At 43.9% G+C, this 14,472-nt stretch overlaps 1 protein-coding gene across 2 annotated transcripts in view; it reads left to right on the top strand.

Annotated features, from left to right (window-relative positions):
• Positions 1-14,472, top strand: part of ece2a (endothelin converting enzyme 2a) — a 70,915-nt gene that overhangs the window by 30,009 nt on the left and 26,434 nt on the right. For both annotated transcript variants that reach the window (XM_071926909.2, XM_071926910.2), the window contains one exon: positions 3,933-4,216. In XM_071926909.2, coding sequence (XP_071783010.1) covers positions 3,933-4,216 — 284 coding nt within the window. The remainder of the gene's footprint in view (positions 1-3,932; positions 4,217-14,472) is intronic.

The following is a 14,472-nucleotide window of genomic DNA, read 5'->3' as shown; positions in this document are numbered from 1 at the left end:
GAGAGTCAGTGAACTTGGCTGTAAAAATCACTATGAATGAGCCTTAAATCTTATCAGACATTTGAGGTACTTTATGGTTTGGTGTTGTGTTGCAAGTTACGATGTGACTGTGGGATTATGGAGACATTTTGTTTTAACACATTTCTTTGCAAAATTGAGTATGCAAAAATTCTGAAGGAGCAGCACTATGCAGATGGAAAATGAGCTTTTGCAAACTTTTTCATGTTATCATAAATTAAAGTACAGCTCTTACCCTTGTGCTATAAATGAGGTGAGCACCCATGTAGAAAGCCAGCTTGATGTTAGAGCAGAGGGCTGAGTGGGAAAATGTCATTGTGGAAAATCACAGAAATATCAGCAAACGTTTTACAGTTTTGAAACTCACAATTAGCTCCTTTGTATTAAGACCTCTGCCAATTGCAATCCCGTTTTTGCCTTTTTTTATGACATGGCTTTTGTTTACGCTTGGATTAACAACTATGCCCTCAATTTGATGGAGAAATTACATTTTAACAGTAGTCTCATGCAGCGAAATACGTGATCCTTTCATGTGGCCCTCTGCCTGGTTGTTGGTAAACTGGACTCGGCATTTGACCATACGAGGAGCGGAGAGATGCTAAGTTATTCCAGTGGATTACTTCAGAGGTTTCCTTTCCCGTCGTGTAATATAGATACAGAAATTTCCGCAGCTGTGGCAGTCACATGCTGAGGTTTTTCCTGGATACCAAAGGGTTTATCAGGTCAGTCATGCAACCTGATGCCATTGTTGAACCAAGCATCTCGGAGGCTGCAGGAGGGAACCACCTCCATGTTTGGCCAGCGTCCCTCTCTGTGCGCGCGCACTGGCAGCTAATCCGCTTCTTTTCCTATTTGAAAGGCATGTGTGAATAACAGTGTTGCATTCTGATCTTATTAATGCCGAATTCTGTGAAAAAAAAATGGATTCAGAGAGGCAAGCACGCACACATACACATGCATACACTCAGACACAGTGCGCACACATCGCAAATGGATGATGGATGCTCACCCCAGTTTGTTGTTGTCTGTTTGCTATGAGTGGTATGAGACTTTTTAAGACCAGGACTCAAATTTTCCATCACAGGCGTACACACACACCGAGCTAGCAGAACGAGGTGACATGACACCTCTAACTTTAGTCTCCCGCTCTGCTGCTCTGCTTAATCCAGTTAGGATGTTTCTCTCTGGCTAGCAGGAGATTCCAACTACCTTGCTTCCAGCTGGAGGAAAATCTATTAGACTGGCTCCACACTGGCCTGGACTGGCCTGGTATCCCGAATGGACCTTCTCACATAAACAGGCACACATACAAACACCGCGCACACACATGCATGCACTCTAGGACCCCCCCCCCTATTACTTTAGACTGAGAAATGCGTGCCTTTTTCTATGGCAGCAGCAGAGCGTGCGTGTGTAGGTGTGTGTGTGCATGCGTGTGTGTGTGTGTGTGTGTGTGTAGATATAAAGGTCAGGGGTTGGGGAGGGCACCAGCTGATGTCACAGAGACAAAATGGGAGTGGTGTCCTTGACGACAGCCCGGCGACTATAATTGTCGTGACAACCCCTAGGAATGAGCCGTCATGTGACACCCCTTCCTCAGAGCCGAGTCCATGGAAAAAAAACACACACGCAGACAGGATTACACACACACAAACACACGCGCATAGCTGTGTCAGCGGGGAGAACCCTTTGGAAACAATGTCTGGCGTGCTTTGGGAGTTGAGGGGGAAGTGTAGCAGAGCTTTAACCCACTCTGCAGAGCCCCAGACCTGGGCATGGGGAGAGGCCACAGACCCTTCTGACCACAAACTGAGCATTTGTCTTCAAATGATTGGTCTTTTTTTCCCCACAAAGGTTGATGCGACCATTTGTTACAGTGTCTTTGACCTTTTTGAGATGGAGAGAATCTAAAGGTGGAGTTCAAGGTTCTCCTCCCTTCATACCTTGTCAGTCAAATCACTTCTCCTCCTCATAAACGTGTTTTCCAAAGCTGCGGCTTGTTTTTGGCACACTTTTGCAGACTAAACATAAAGCTGACCAAGATAACCTGTTGATCCCAGACCGATCCAAAAATTCCTTCGCGTGGACATCCTGTGTAATCCAGCTCCCACGCACACTCTCGTATTCCGGGCGTCCATAAATTAAGCATCATCTATGTATGAGTGTGACAAGCGGCGCTGACATATTTCCGCTGCCGTTGTGGAGCCAACGTCACCGGGAGAACCATCAGGGGACGGCATGGCTCCATCCTTCTGATGTCTGGAACACTCTATTCCCCTTTCAAACATAGGACATGTGAGCGTGGAGCTCATAGAGATACACACACCCACACACACACACAAACACAAACAAACAGAGCTAACACAGTCTGAGATCACTGGTTGGGAGTCTTTATCATCAGTGGGAGCGTTGTGTAACTGCAATGTTGTTAGAATCTCTTTCTCTCTGTTATTCTGTTTGTATCTCTCTCTGTCTCTTACCTCTGCTCCCTTTTAATTGCCCTTGTATTTGTGTGTGTGTGTGTGTGTATGTGTAGGATGAACGTCTGCTATGGGTGTGCAACTTAAGTATACCAGTTTGGTATGTTATATGGATTGCTTCATGAACCATGAAATGTCCTATTAACACACACACATACACACATATGTCTGAATAGGTTATAAATGTGTTGTTTAGTGTGTGAGGCTGCTAACTGAATCAGCCTTACACACACACACACACACACACACACACACACACACACACACACAAACACAGAGCTACTGGAGGTTGGTAATTAGTAACAGCAGTAAGGTGATAACAAGCGCCAGCCACACGTTTGCAACAGAGGTGTCAATGCCAACACACCGGAAGTCAGTGACAGCCCCACCTATCACACACTCTCAGACCACCACAGGCATCTACCCTTAAACACATACACACACACACACACACACACACACACACACACACACACACACACACACACACACACACACACACACACACTTTAACGAGCACACAAACACAAAGGAATATAACCTTTTTTCGAAGCGAACACACATATGCACCACATTTACTGAAACAGGATCCGTGCATCAACACATCTTTCTCCTCCAACTCTTCTTCCTCCTCCTCCTCTCTTCCCCTCCATTTTTTTTTCCTAGCCTCTCAGCCACCTTCCTCTCCACCCACTCCTCCTCCAGCTCCACGATCTATGAGTCATCTGATCCAGAGGGTGAGATGCTACATTCAGTAGATCATTTTCATCTCGTCTTGCCACATGAGAGACTATCTTCCCCATTCTCTTGTCCTTTTTTTTTTTTTTTTCTTTCTCCCCGGCTATCATCCATCTGTCATCCCGCAACATTTCATGGTGCTGCAGTCAAAACCTTGTAACTCGTAACAAATTTTGTGCAGTGCGGCGTGATGTAGAAACAGGCTGCGCCCCCTGGACACAGTTTATATGTAGGAGGCCCATATGGTCTCCTAGATTGGGAGGTTCCCCTCTCTCCTTGCACTTCTCCACTCATGACTGAACAACAGATCTTTAGCAGATTGATCAAATAGAGGCCACTCTGGGTGGCTGTGGCTGTGTGTGTGTGTGTGTGTGTGTGTGTGCACGCTTGGTCCTGTCTCATCAATCACAAGAGGTGGTCCCATTGATTGCAGTTCTTGTTGTCATGAATGTGATTGGCTGTTTAATCACATGTTGCAGCCATATTGATCACAGCATGTTTTACTCATACAGAAACAGTGACGGTCCAAGCAAACATTATTGAGAGATTTGACTCATCAGAAACATAATCTCTCCTCTTTCCCTCATCTCTCCCCATCTCTCTTCCTTCCTCATTCATCTCTTTCTTTTCCTCCCTCTTCCCCTTCTGTCGTCTGCTCACTTTTGCTTTTCTCCTCTTTCCTCTCCTCTCCTCCAGGATGTGGGAACAGCGCTATGAGCGGTCAAATGTACAGTGCCGGCTACCGCTCCATCACCAACATAGATTACTCTGCCGTGTGCATCAGTGCCATGAGTGCCAGGCACGGCGACTGCCCGGGCATGAGCTGGCAGCAGATGGACATGCGCCAGCTCTCCTTCCCCGACGCGTCCTTTGATGTCGTCCTGGAGAAGGCCACGCTGGACGCCATGATGGTGGACGAGAAAGACCCTTGGAACGTGTCCGCTCAGACCGCCGCTTTCTTTCACCAAGCACTGAAAGAGGTAAGGTCGGGTGAGGGTGCTGTAAAGCTCGACTTACCGTACCAGGCCACACTTCATCTTCATACAAAGAGCCGAACCCTAACTTTTTGGCCCTCACAGCGTTGTACGAGCCTGGAGTGTGTCCACAGTTGACACAGCAGCCCTCTCACGATTTGACTGCACTTCTACAATAGGAGTTTATTTGTAAGTGACTTCTCTCTGAAGGTGACATCAGTAATAGCGGCCCTCTACATTTACACACCGTCTCTACAGCCCATCAGTCTAACTAGCACAACGTCAAGTGCCCTTCAGCTGCTGGCTACGGCACTTACCACCACTGTGTCAATGTGACAATGACAGCGTTTTGGCTATCATCCATGCTTGACCTTGACACCCCTGGAACAGACTACACTACTTTCAGCTGGAGTAGGTGACTCCCGAGCTCTGAATGGGGAAAATTACTCATCATTTACTCATAGATGTTTCCGTTAATTGTTACCTTTGGAGCATTGATTATCAGTTATAATGTTTAGTTTGCAATTACAATTATAGTTTAGGCATTTTACTGACATCCATATGCAGATTGAAAATCAAATGACAGTAAATGCAGCTGTAGAAAAGGTCAGTGTCTGTGAATCATGCCATAAAGGCAGACAACCTAGTAAAGACCAACTGCTAGTTTAACAATACTATGCTAAAATCTAGAAAAGTGAATAATATGCAAGTGAAAATATTATGGTGTTTCTGGGCTGTATGTTATACTTAATTGTTTGTGATCAGTAGGGAAACAGCATGATGTGAATTTTTAGTGAAAATGATTTCCATGATCAATACCATCACTAGGTAATTGTTGGGTATAACAGAGGCCCTCTTGAAATGACGGGGTTTGTATGTTACAATACACATATTTACATCTTGGTTCATTCCTACCTCCGCTCTTCTGACCAAACCATCATCCCGCCATGTAACAAGTTTATATGGGACAAATAACCCAAATAACCCAGTATCAAATAACCCAGAATCCAGTATCCACAAACCTGTTGCCTGTTGTTGGGTGTGCTCAGACATGAAAGAAATTATGAGATTTAGCAGTAAGTCACTTGAATACAACATTTTGAGTTTTCAGTACCACCAACAATACGTACCCCCTGGAATGTGTATTAACCCCTGACAGTCAGACTATGTTTCTGACATTCTTTATTGTTACTGCAAACAGGCAAGGTAACTTCTGGTCATTTTAACCCAGAAATATGAGAGAAATATTATAAAATATTATTAACTTCAGTACTATCCACAGCTGTCTGTTAATAATCTGCAACTGTCTGTGTTGCTTTGCTGCTGTAGTGATTCATCCTGTAGCCTGTTGATGAAAGCTTTTACATTTGCTGTTCTTAACACTTATGAGGGTGTTGCTCTTTTCTGGGAAAAATGCTTTGCTGCACAGGAAGTGATGCATTTTACATTTACAGAAGCAACAACAGTGGTTTGTCTGGAATAAATATAAGAAGGTAGAAGGAATATAAGAAGCCACAGTCTACATTGAGCGTCTTTATTATTAATCTATCTAATCTATCTCTTAACACCAAAGCAATGACAGCTTATTACCAAAGCTTTTTGCAAAATCAAGAAAAACAAGAATCTTGCAGATTATCATTTTAACACTATAAATTTGGGTTGATCCAATAAAAAGTATAAGGGACTCCCAACCCCAAAAATGAACTCCTGAGAGGATATAAGGCCTAAAAGCTAGAAGTTTAATCATATTAAGTATCTTTAAAGGGTCTTTTCAGTTTCCCCAAATCAACTCAGGCCTTTAATGCAACAAGCTTAACCACGGACTCCATTCAAAGTGAACATTGGCATACAGACGGGCCAGTTTTTTAAGGACAGCATCTGACAATAGCTGTACACACACACAGTGACACACACACAAATATAGCAGACAGAGTGTCCTGGGTGTTCTCCTCTAACAGAGGGAAGTATTAAAGAAGGATCAGTGAGTGTATCTGAGGGACAGATGGGAGGATTTGACTCCCCTTCAAGAGAAGTGGAGCTAAACTCACGACGCAGGCCTGTTTCAGAGTAGGAGACTCAAGTTCCTCTCTCTCTCTTTATCACCTGCTTCCCTTCACCCCTTCTCTTCTTCTCACTTCTTCCTCTCACCCTCTTTCCCCCCCCTCATTTCCACTTTCTCCTCTCTCACCTTCTCTTTGCTCGGGGCTGAGTGGAATGGTATTAATGTGCGATTGCATTCATGTTGTATGTACAGTATATATGCGTTTTGAGTGCGACTGCTTATGTTTGTTGTGCATCTTTTTCGGTGCAAATACTGATCCGCGTGTGACGACTGAGAGTTGCCCTCTCTTCTGTACCAGTGTATTTTTGTACCTCTTACTGTAGCTTGCATCGGCACGGCAGTCACGATTCAAGTGTGTGTTTGTGTGTGTGTGGGTGTGTGTGTGTGTGTGTGTGTGTGTGTGTGTGTGTGTGTGTGTGTGTGTGTGTGTGTTTTGCAGGAATGTGGGAGGTGGGTTTGGAACCTGCTTTGATTATCTTAAAAAACACAATCTTAGAAAACAAAACGGGGACGGATGGAAAGAGATAAGAAAGGCAGGAGAAAGCTAGACGAGAAGGAAAGAAAGAAAGTGAGGAAGGAGAAGGAGAAGGAGGGAAATGGCCTGAGAGAGTGATGGGAAGGGAGGAGAGCCATGAAGAAGACTCGTCTTACTCTGCTTGTTAAACGGACACACAAGGAAAGAGGGGGCAAAGGGAAAATAGGGAGAGAGGAGAGTGAGGAAACGGGGGGGGGAAACTACATGATGGCACAGGAGCGGCTGGAAGAGAGAGAGCGAGCGAGGGAGCGAAAGAAAAAGAGAGCGAGTGGGAGACAGAAACCGAGACTGACAGAAAGCTAATGAGCAGTGCGCCAGTGTGAGACGGATGGGAGGAAGGTAGCAAAGGAGAGGGAGAAAGAGAAAGGACGGGAAGGAGGGAGGGGAGGGAGGGAAAGGAGTGCAGTACACTTTAATCTAGAGTCTGCTTTGAGAATGTTTCATCAGAGAAGCAATAAGAATCCTAAAGCACAAGTAGTGTGGGGAGGAAAAAAAAACAGGAATACACTGGTGACAATCTACAAAATGGCGTCGGAGAGAAAAGGGGAACCACAATGTAACTACGCAATGAAGAAGAGAGGAAAGGGTGGGAATGATCGGAGGTAGTTTCTGTTCTCACTACTCTAACAAACATATCCAATATCCAATTCACTGGCTTTGGACATTATATAAATTGAACGAAAATATAGAGAAGAAGAAAACTATTGGTGTGTGTATCGGACTGAGTGTGTCCAGTTTCTACTACAGTCTTAATGTATCTACAAATCATCAGCACCCCTTCATGTCAGTAGATTTGATCCCACGTCAACATATGACCAACGACATACAAATGCATGTTTAAGCATGTTTTCATAATAATGAGGTGCATATAGACAATAACCTACGCAGAACAAACAGATTGCATGCACCGGAAAACACAACAAAATCAGAGATGGGTGAACTAAAACACACACAGAATGTGCACATGATCAGACAGTCATGGCTGTCCTCGCTCAAGCACACAGAAACGCAGTACAATAGGTGTGACAACAAACACACACAGTTTTATTTCTGTTGCAAGCATACGCGCACACACACACACACACACACACACAATCTCACAGCAGAGGCCGTGGCGCACTGAGGTGTGAAATTTATTTCACAGCCTGACACGCTCTGTGAATCACTCTTACTGTTGCTATGGAGACTCTTTCGTTGGATATCGTCTCAGACTAACACTTTTAATTGCTAACCTTTAGTCCTGTTTAAAGAGGTAAAGACTAGTCCTTAGGCGTGTTCAAAGAGGTAAGGACTAGTTTTTAGTTGGCTGAAAGAGTTAAAGCTTATTTTCCAGTCCTGTTTGAAGAAGTAAATGCTGTTCTGTGGTCTGGACCAGGGTTTCATGTGATACTTGTGATTTACAGTAGGAAAACTGTCTTTGCCTCCCTCCACAACGAGGTCAAAGTGCAGGTTCAGCGTCTCTGGAGCTGGTAGAGATTCAGTTTCTTTGCTCAAGGACACTTCAGCAGGGGAGAGTCTTGCCAATACAGGGACTTGAACCCAGGACCTCTGGTTGAAGGCCGGTCTTACTACTCACTATGCTGCCTGCTGACCTCAAAGCTGTGCACAACCTGGGAAATGAACCCAGTTCAGAAGTATGGTAATCCTGCTTGATACCACTAGATTAAGAGAGTTAATCTGCATAGAAAGGTGAAGGCTACCTCTCAGTTCTGTTCAAAGAGACAAAGACAGTTCTATATTGAGTTTTTAATGTATTAAAGGCAAGTTGTTATTGTGTTAAAAGAGGTAAAAAGAACACAATCCTGCTTAAAGAAGCAAATCGTCAATGTCGGTTGCAAACCTCCTATCTACCAACTGTCAACTTTGCCCACCATGCATTTTTGAGTGTATCCAGTGGGTTTTGAAATGGTTTCATATAGAAGATCATGTTGAATAAATGAAAACATGAAAATCACCAGAATTGGAGTTATGAGGTTTTCACAGGACAACAGTGAAACACTTCTTTAGTCTGTTAAGTCTGAGGTTGGGTCTAGTCCATAGTCCAGTCAGTAAGGAATAGACTTGAATTTGTCCTAAAGAGGATGCAGAGGTCTACAGCTAAGGAATGCAATTTACACCATGAGATGATAACAACACATGATCTGTCAACACATGTTTCTACTAACACTTTTCGAACACAATGGAAAGAATGTGTTGCCCCTAAAACAGCTATACATTTCACTGCAGTATTTTTCCTCAGATGAAGAGCAGAATACCTGAACACTGCTGCCTGTTTGAGTTAGTTTTCAAATTTTGCACAGTATAAACTACAATGGGAACATTCATCCAGCTGGTGATTTAATTTTTATTTTTTCTCCTCGTATTTATCTTGTACTTTATATCCAGTGTGTGGCCTTTTGGATTTGAATACTTAAGTGCTTAGATTCAGAGTGTCATAGTGTGCAGTACAGTGGATACAAAGATTAGTGAGTGGATGTCACTAACTGAGGGGCAGAGGATGAGAATAACATTAAATGACTCATTGTGAGGCCTGATTATCTTGATGTTACAAATTATTATTATCATCTAATGGATATTATTATCTAATACATTAGTTACCGTTGCGTATGTCATGCCATTTGTTTTTAAAACTGTTCCTGCTTTGGCTGCATTGTAAATTTCCCATTCAAGCCAAAGCAAACACTTTGAGAAAAGGTTTGAGGTTGTTATATTTGAATGTTACACTGATATCTTTCCTTTTTAAACTTTTGTGTCCAACTTGCAGTACTTTTTTGTCTGTTTTCTTTATTTCAATGATTAATGAATGTTTTTTGAATGAATGCTTAACTATGTATTTATTCACTTTACTTACTGTTGATGATGATGATGATGATGATGTTGATGAATTCCTATTCAAAAACTTTGGCAGTATTAATGTAAAATTCATGCCAATAAAGGATAGCGGAGTGAATTTAAAAATGAATGCGAGAGAGAGACAGAGAGGGAGGTTTGAGGAACGGGGGGAAAGATACGGAGAGTGTGAACTGCAACTCGGTGTACATCGTCATTAACTATATATCTTTTATATGGTGTGTGTGTGTGTGTGTGTGTGTACCTTAGCTCAACCTGGGTGCTGGTTAATGTGAAGAGCTACGGGGTTCTAATGGCAGTCTTACATAACATTGCCACCAAAGCAACACTTGAGTCCTGCTGCGTTTTAAACCATCTCTATACCTCTGCTACCTCTTCTCTTCCTTCTCCCTCTTTTCCTCCCTCTTTCTCTGTCTCTCCCTCTCATTACTGAGGGGGAGTGAGTGAGAGAGGGAGGAGGTTTACAGGGGACCGGTGTGTGAGGTGTGCCAAGAAATGGTGCGAAAAGGGATTCGAGTAGACGGAGGGCAAAGAGAAAGGGAGCAAAAATGTTACTTAATGATGTGTTGAAGGCGAAAAGGTTAAGTAAAAAGGTCGCTTAATGATGTGTTGACCACCGCTATCTGCTTGCCACGTTCCAGCCCAACCTTCCCTTCCCCTCCTCTTTCTTGGTAATGTTATGTAATCCATAATCCATCCTCTAAATATTCCTGGATACAGAATTATTAGTCCCTCTTTGTACACACACAAATATACCAACAAAGCAACTCCCCTTGCAAAGACATAATTTCACTTTTCAGATTTGCTTGATGACTCCTCTTTTTGTTATCTGAACAGCTATTAGCTCACTTGTTAGGTTTTTTGTGTTGATCTGAGTGGACTGACCATGGAAAACATATCCCCACTTTGTTGCTGATGGCAACAAGGTTTGCTTCGAGCGACATCACCATGTTGTTAGCAAAGATGTAACTCATCTACATGCAGCCAAATTGCAACAGCAGCTGCTCAGCTGTTGTTACACTCGAGTGATGCAGGGGAAAGGCGAAGCTTAGCTACATCAAGACACACAGGGAACAGAAAGATGTTTTCACTCATGACAACTGGATTTCTGCAAAGTGAAGAGAGACGATTGCAGAGGGTTAGGGTTTTCCTGTTGTACTGATCCTTTTTTTTGCTTGTGTACTCGCACTACAATGTGTGTTTCCTTTTGGGTTTAGTGAAATCCTTTCTTTGTATACATGAACACTAGCTCCATACACAAGATGTTTGCACACACAGGTAGCGGACCTGTAGGCAAGTGGATTTCTGAAAAGAGACTAGAGAGGGTTGCAACTACATTTTAGCCTTACAAAGCATTTTAACACTTATTTTGTAGGAACTGAGTAGAGCAGAGCGGAACTGAGAATCATAGGAATCATCTTGCAGCCCCTCCAGCCCGAGGAATCCCCACCTCCGCTGGTATAATGTATAGGAAAATATGTGACTCATGACCCACCAAATCACCCCACCCTCACCCAGAGAGAGAGAGAGAGAGAGAGAGAGAGAGAGAGAGAGAGAGAGAGAGAGAGAGGAGAGAGAGAGAGAGAGAAGAGAGAGAGAGAGAGAGAGAGAGAGAGGAGAGAGAGAGAGAGGAGAGAGAGAGAGAGAGAGAGAGAGAGAGAGAGAGAGAGAGAGAGAGGAGAGAGAGAGAGAGAGAGAGAGAGAGAGAGAGAGAGAGAGAGAGAGAGAGAGAGAGAGAGAGAGAGAGAGAGAGAGAGAGAGAGAGAGAGATCCACTGACATTGATTGGTTGTCCCTGGCTCTGAGTGGCTCCCGCTGTGGAGAGTTCTCCCCTGCTCCATTACGGGAAGCTTGGACTTCTGCCGGAAGACGGCCCCAAGGGAACATTCAGATGAGGACACAAACACACACACACACACACACACACACACGCCACACACACACACACACACACACACACACACACACACACACGCCACACACACATAACAGCCCTAGATACCATATAGTGTACCTAACAACTTGCACTGGTATTGCCCTTTGCTTTCCTACCCGGTCACATGCATGCTGGTGCACACAGGTTTACATATATTGTACAGATACACACACACACACACACACACACATACACATGCATAGGCAACGGCTCTGGCCGTGATCTGATTTGCATGCTTCTGTGTGTGTGTGTTTGTGTGTGCGCATGTGTCTGTGTGTCAATGTTGGCCTGTTGCCATTGATGTGTGAACCTTTTGTGCCAGGGCAAAGTGGATTACACCAATCCACTTTATTCTCTCTCTCTCTCTCTCTGTCTCTCTCTCTCTCTCTCTCTCTCTCTCCCTCTCTCTCTCTCTCTCTCTCTCTCTCCCTCTATGTTCTTGTGAAGATAATTTCCATGCATGTGTGATTTGTAGGTAGCACTTTTCACTTTTCAAAAACACTAGTTTTGCTGTTTTGTAGTCAGTCTATTGTAATGGAAAATAAAAAGCTCTGTCCATTATCTTTCAGTTAGAATACTCTTTTGGGTGGATACGACTTTATTTCAATGGATACAACTTTATTTTCAATTACAGCAACTCAAATGGACACAGTTAGAGTTACATTTTTAAAAGAATGTATCTTTTTATTTTTCAGTTACTTTCCTGAAGTCCATTTTTCGAATCCATACACAACGCAAGCCAGCACTTACTCAGACAGGCACATACACACCCACACACATGCAGGGAATGGGAATAATGCTGAATGGGAAGAAGGGAGGAAGACTTTATAAAACTATTGGAAGGAGCCACAGAATCCCAGAGATAAACAGCAAAACAGAAACAGAAAAAAGAACAGCCAGTCCCAGCCAGCTAGTGAGGGAGCCGGGCAAAACACCAGTCTAAGTAAATTTTAAAGCCTTTTTAATTTTAATAGATGAAGTACATTTCCTGCATCTCTCTCTCTCTCTCTCTCTCTCTCTCTGTGTGTGTGTGTGTGTGTGTGTGTGTGTGTGTGTGTGTGTGTGTGCCTTACAAGCCTTGTGGGCCTTTGCCTCCCAGATCTGTGAGTGTGTGCGCATGCGTGCATATACATGTTTCGGTGTGATTGTGTATGCATATCTGTGTGTGTGTGTATGTGTGTGTATCCCCATCTACAGATGTGTGTGTGTGTGTGTGTGTTTTGCTTAATTGTGTATGCATGCTTGACTTTGTGCATATTTGCATGCTCCTGTGGGTATTTGTGTTTGTGTGTATATGTCTATACTACTGTGTGCACATACTTCTCTGTGTGCGAGTATGTGCGTGCTTCTGTGCGTGTACGTGCCTCTGTGTGTGTGTGGGTGTGTGAGGGTGTGTGAGGGTGTGTGAGGGTGCTAGCCCAATGAGCCCTCTCCTCTCGGCTGCAGAAGAGGGAAAGTAGAGCAGTGGAGCACACGTGAGGGAGAGGGAGCGTGGGTGATTACAATTCAGGCTGCGCATGTGTAGGGATGTGAGGACGGGATCAAAGACGGGGTGTATGAGTGTATTTGTGTATAGCGGACCCTCTCAGTGTCTTTTTATATTCCGTGTGTGTGTGTTTGCTCGTTTGTGGTGTGTGTGTGTGTGTGTGTGTGTGTATGAATACGCCTCCGCATTGGTTTACAGAATGTGTATGTTTGTGTGCATGCATACAAGTTTGTGTATGTTTTATGCATCCACATGTGTGCGTATATGTGTGTGTGTGTGTGTGTGTGTGTGTTTCGGGGGATGGACTGCTGAGCTGATGTTTCCCAGCTCTCTAGGGATTTTCACACGTCTCAGGCATGATTCCCTGCACGTGCTCAGTCATACACACACTCGCCACTCACACTGGCAGATGGTCTTCCACACACACACACACACACACAAATGCCACCACCAAAAAAAACAACGCATACATAGTATATACTGTATATCCTAGTCATTTAGAGCAGCGGTTTGAGCAGTGCATGTTAAAGCGATGTCGCAGTATGTCAGTCTGCCTCCTACAGTATCTGAAAATGCAAGTCATTAGTTCCAGCTGGTCCGCTTTCTTATGTGAAATGGCCTGTTTGAAACGGTGCATCTGTTTGAAAGGCATTTGAGAGGAAGAGTTTTGCATTCCACTCTTGTTTATGCAGAATCTTGTGAGAAAAATGGATTTAGAGAGGCAAACACAGACACACACACACACACACACACACACACTACTCATGGTCTCAGGATGCCATCAGAGCATTAGAACATGATATTTGTTGCAAGTCACCGCAGTCAATAAAAAGATAGATCACTAGATCATTTTTTTTCCTTTTTCCCTTTTAACACTCCTTTACGTCCTCCTCCTTTTACGCTGTCCGTATATTCCCTCTCCTGTCTTACCCTCTTTCAATCCCAGTTCTCTCTCTAAGCTCCCCTCTCCTTTTCTACCACTTTCTCTCTTTCTATCCCCTTCTATCTCTTTCTCTCTTTCGGTCTCCGTGTGGATTCTGTTGGTAATCCAGCATTGGGGTTTGTCCTGGCTGTAAATAGGGAAGCCCAGGGGCCAGACGCAATCCTTCTGTTCCCTTTTATTCTCTCTCTCTCTCTCTCTCTCTCTCTCTCTCTCTCTCTCTCTCTCTCTCACTCTCTCTCTCTCTCACGATCTCATGTTTACATGTTGTCCACACACATATAACATGGGTTTGCAGCTGCAATTCAGACAAATACCAAAGCTCATAAATGTGACTGCATGCTTTAGTGCACACATCTCATGCATTCATGCACACACACATAAACAGACACACACACACACACAGTGTTGGTCACAATCCCTTAGCTCTATGTCCTGTCATCTGTGCACCTGA

This window comes from Centroberyx gerrardi, chromosome 13 (assembly GCF_048128805.1).
Source record: "Centroberyx gerrardi isolate f3 chromosome 13, fCenGer3.hap1.cur.20231027, whole genome shotgun sequence".
NCBI lineage: Eukaryota > Metazoa > Chordata > Actinopteri > Beryciformes > Berycidae > Centroberyx > Centroberyx gerrardi.
This window is presented reverse-complemented; position numbering and strand designations above follow the sequence as displayed.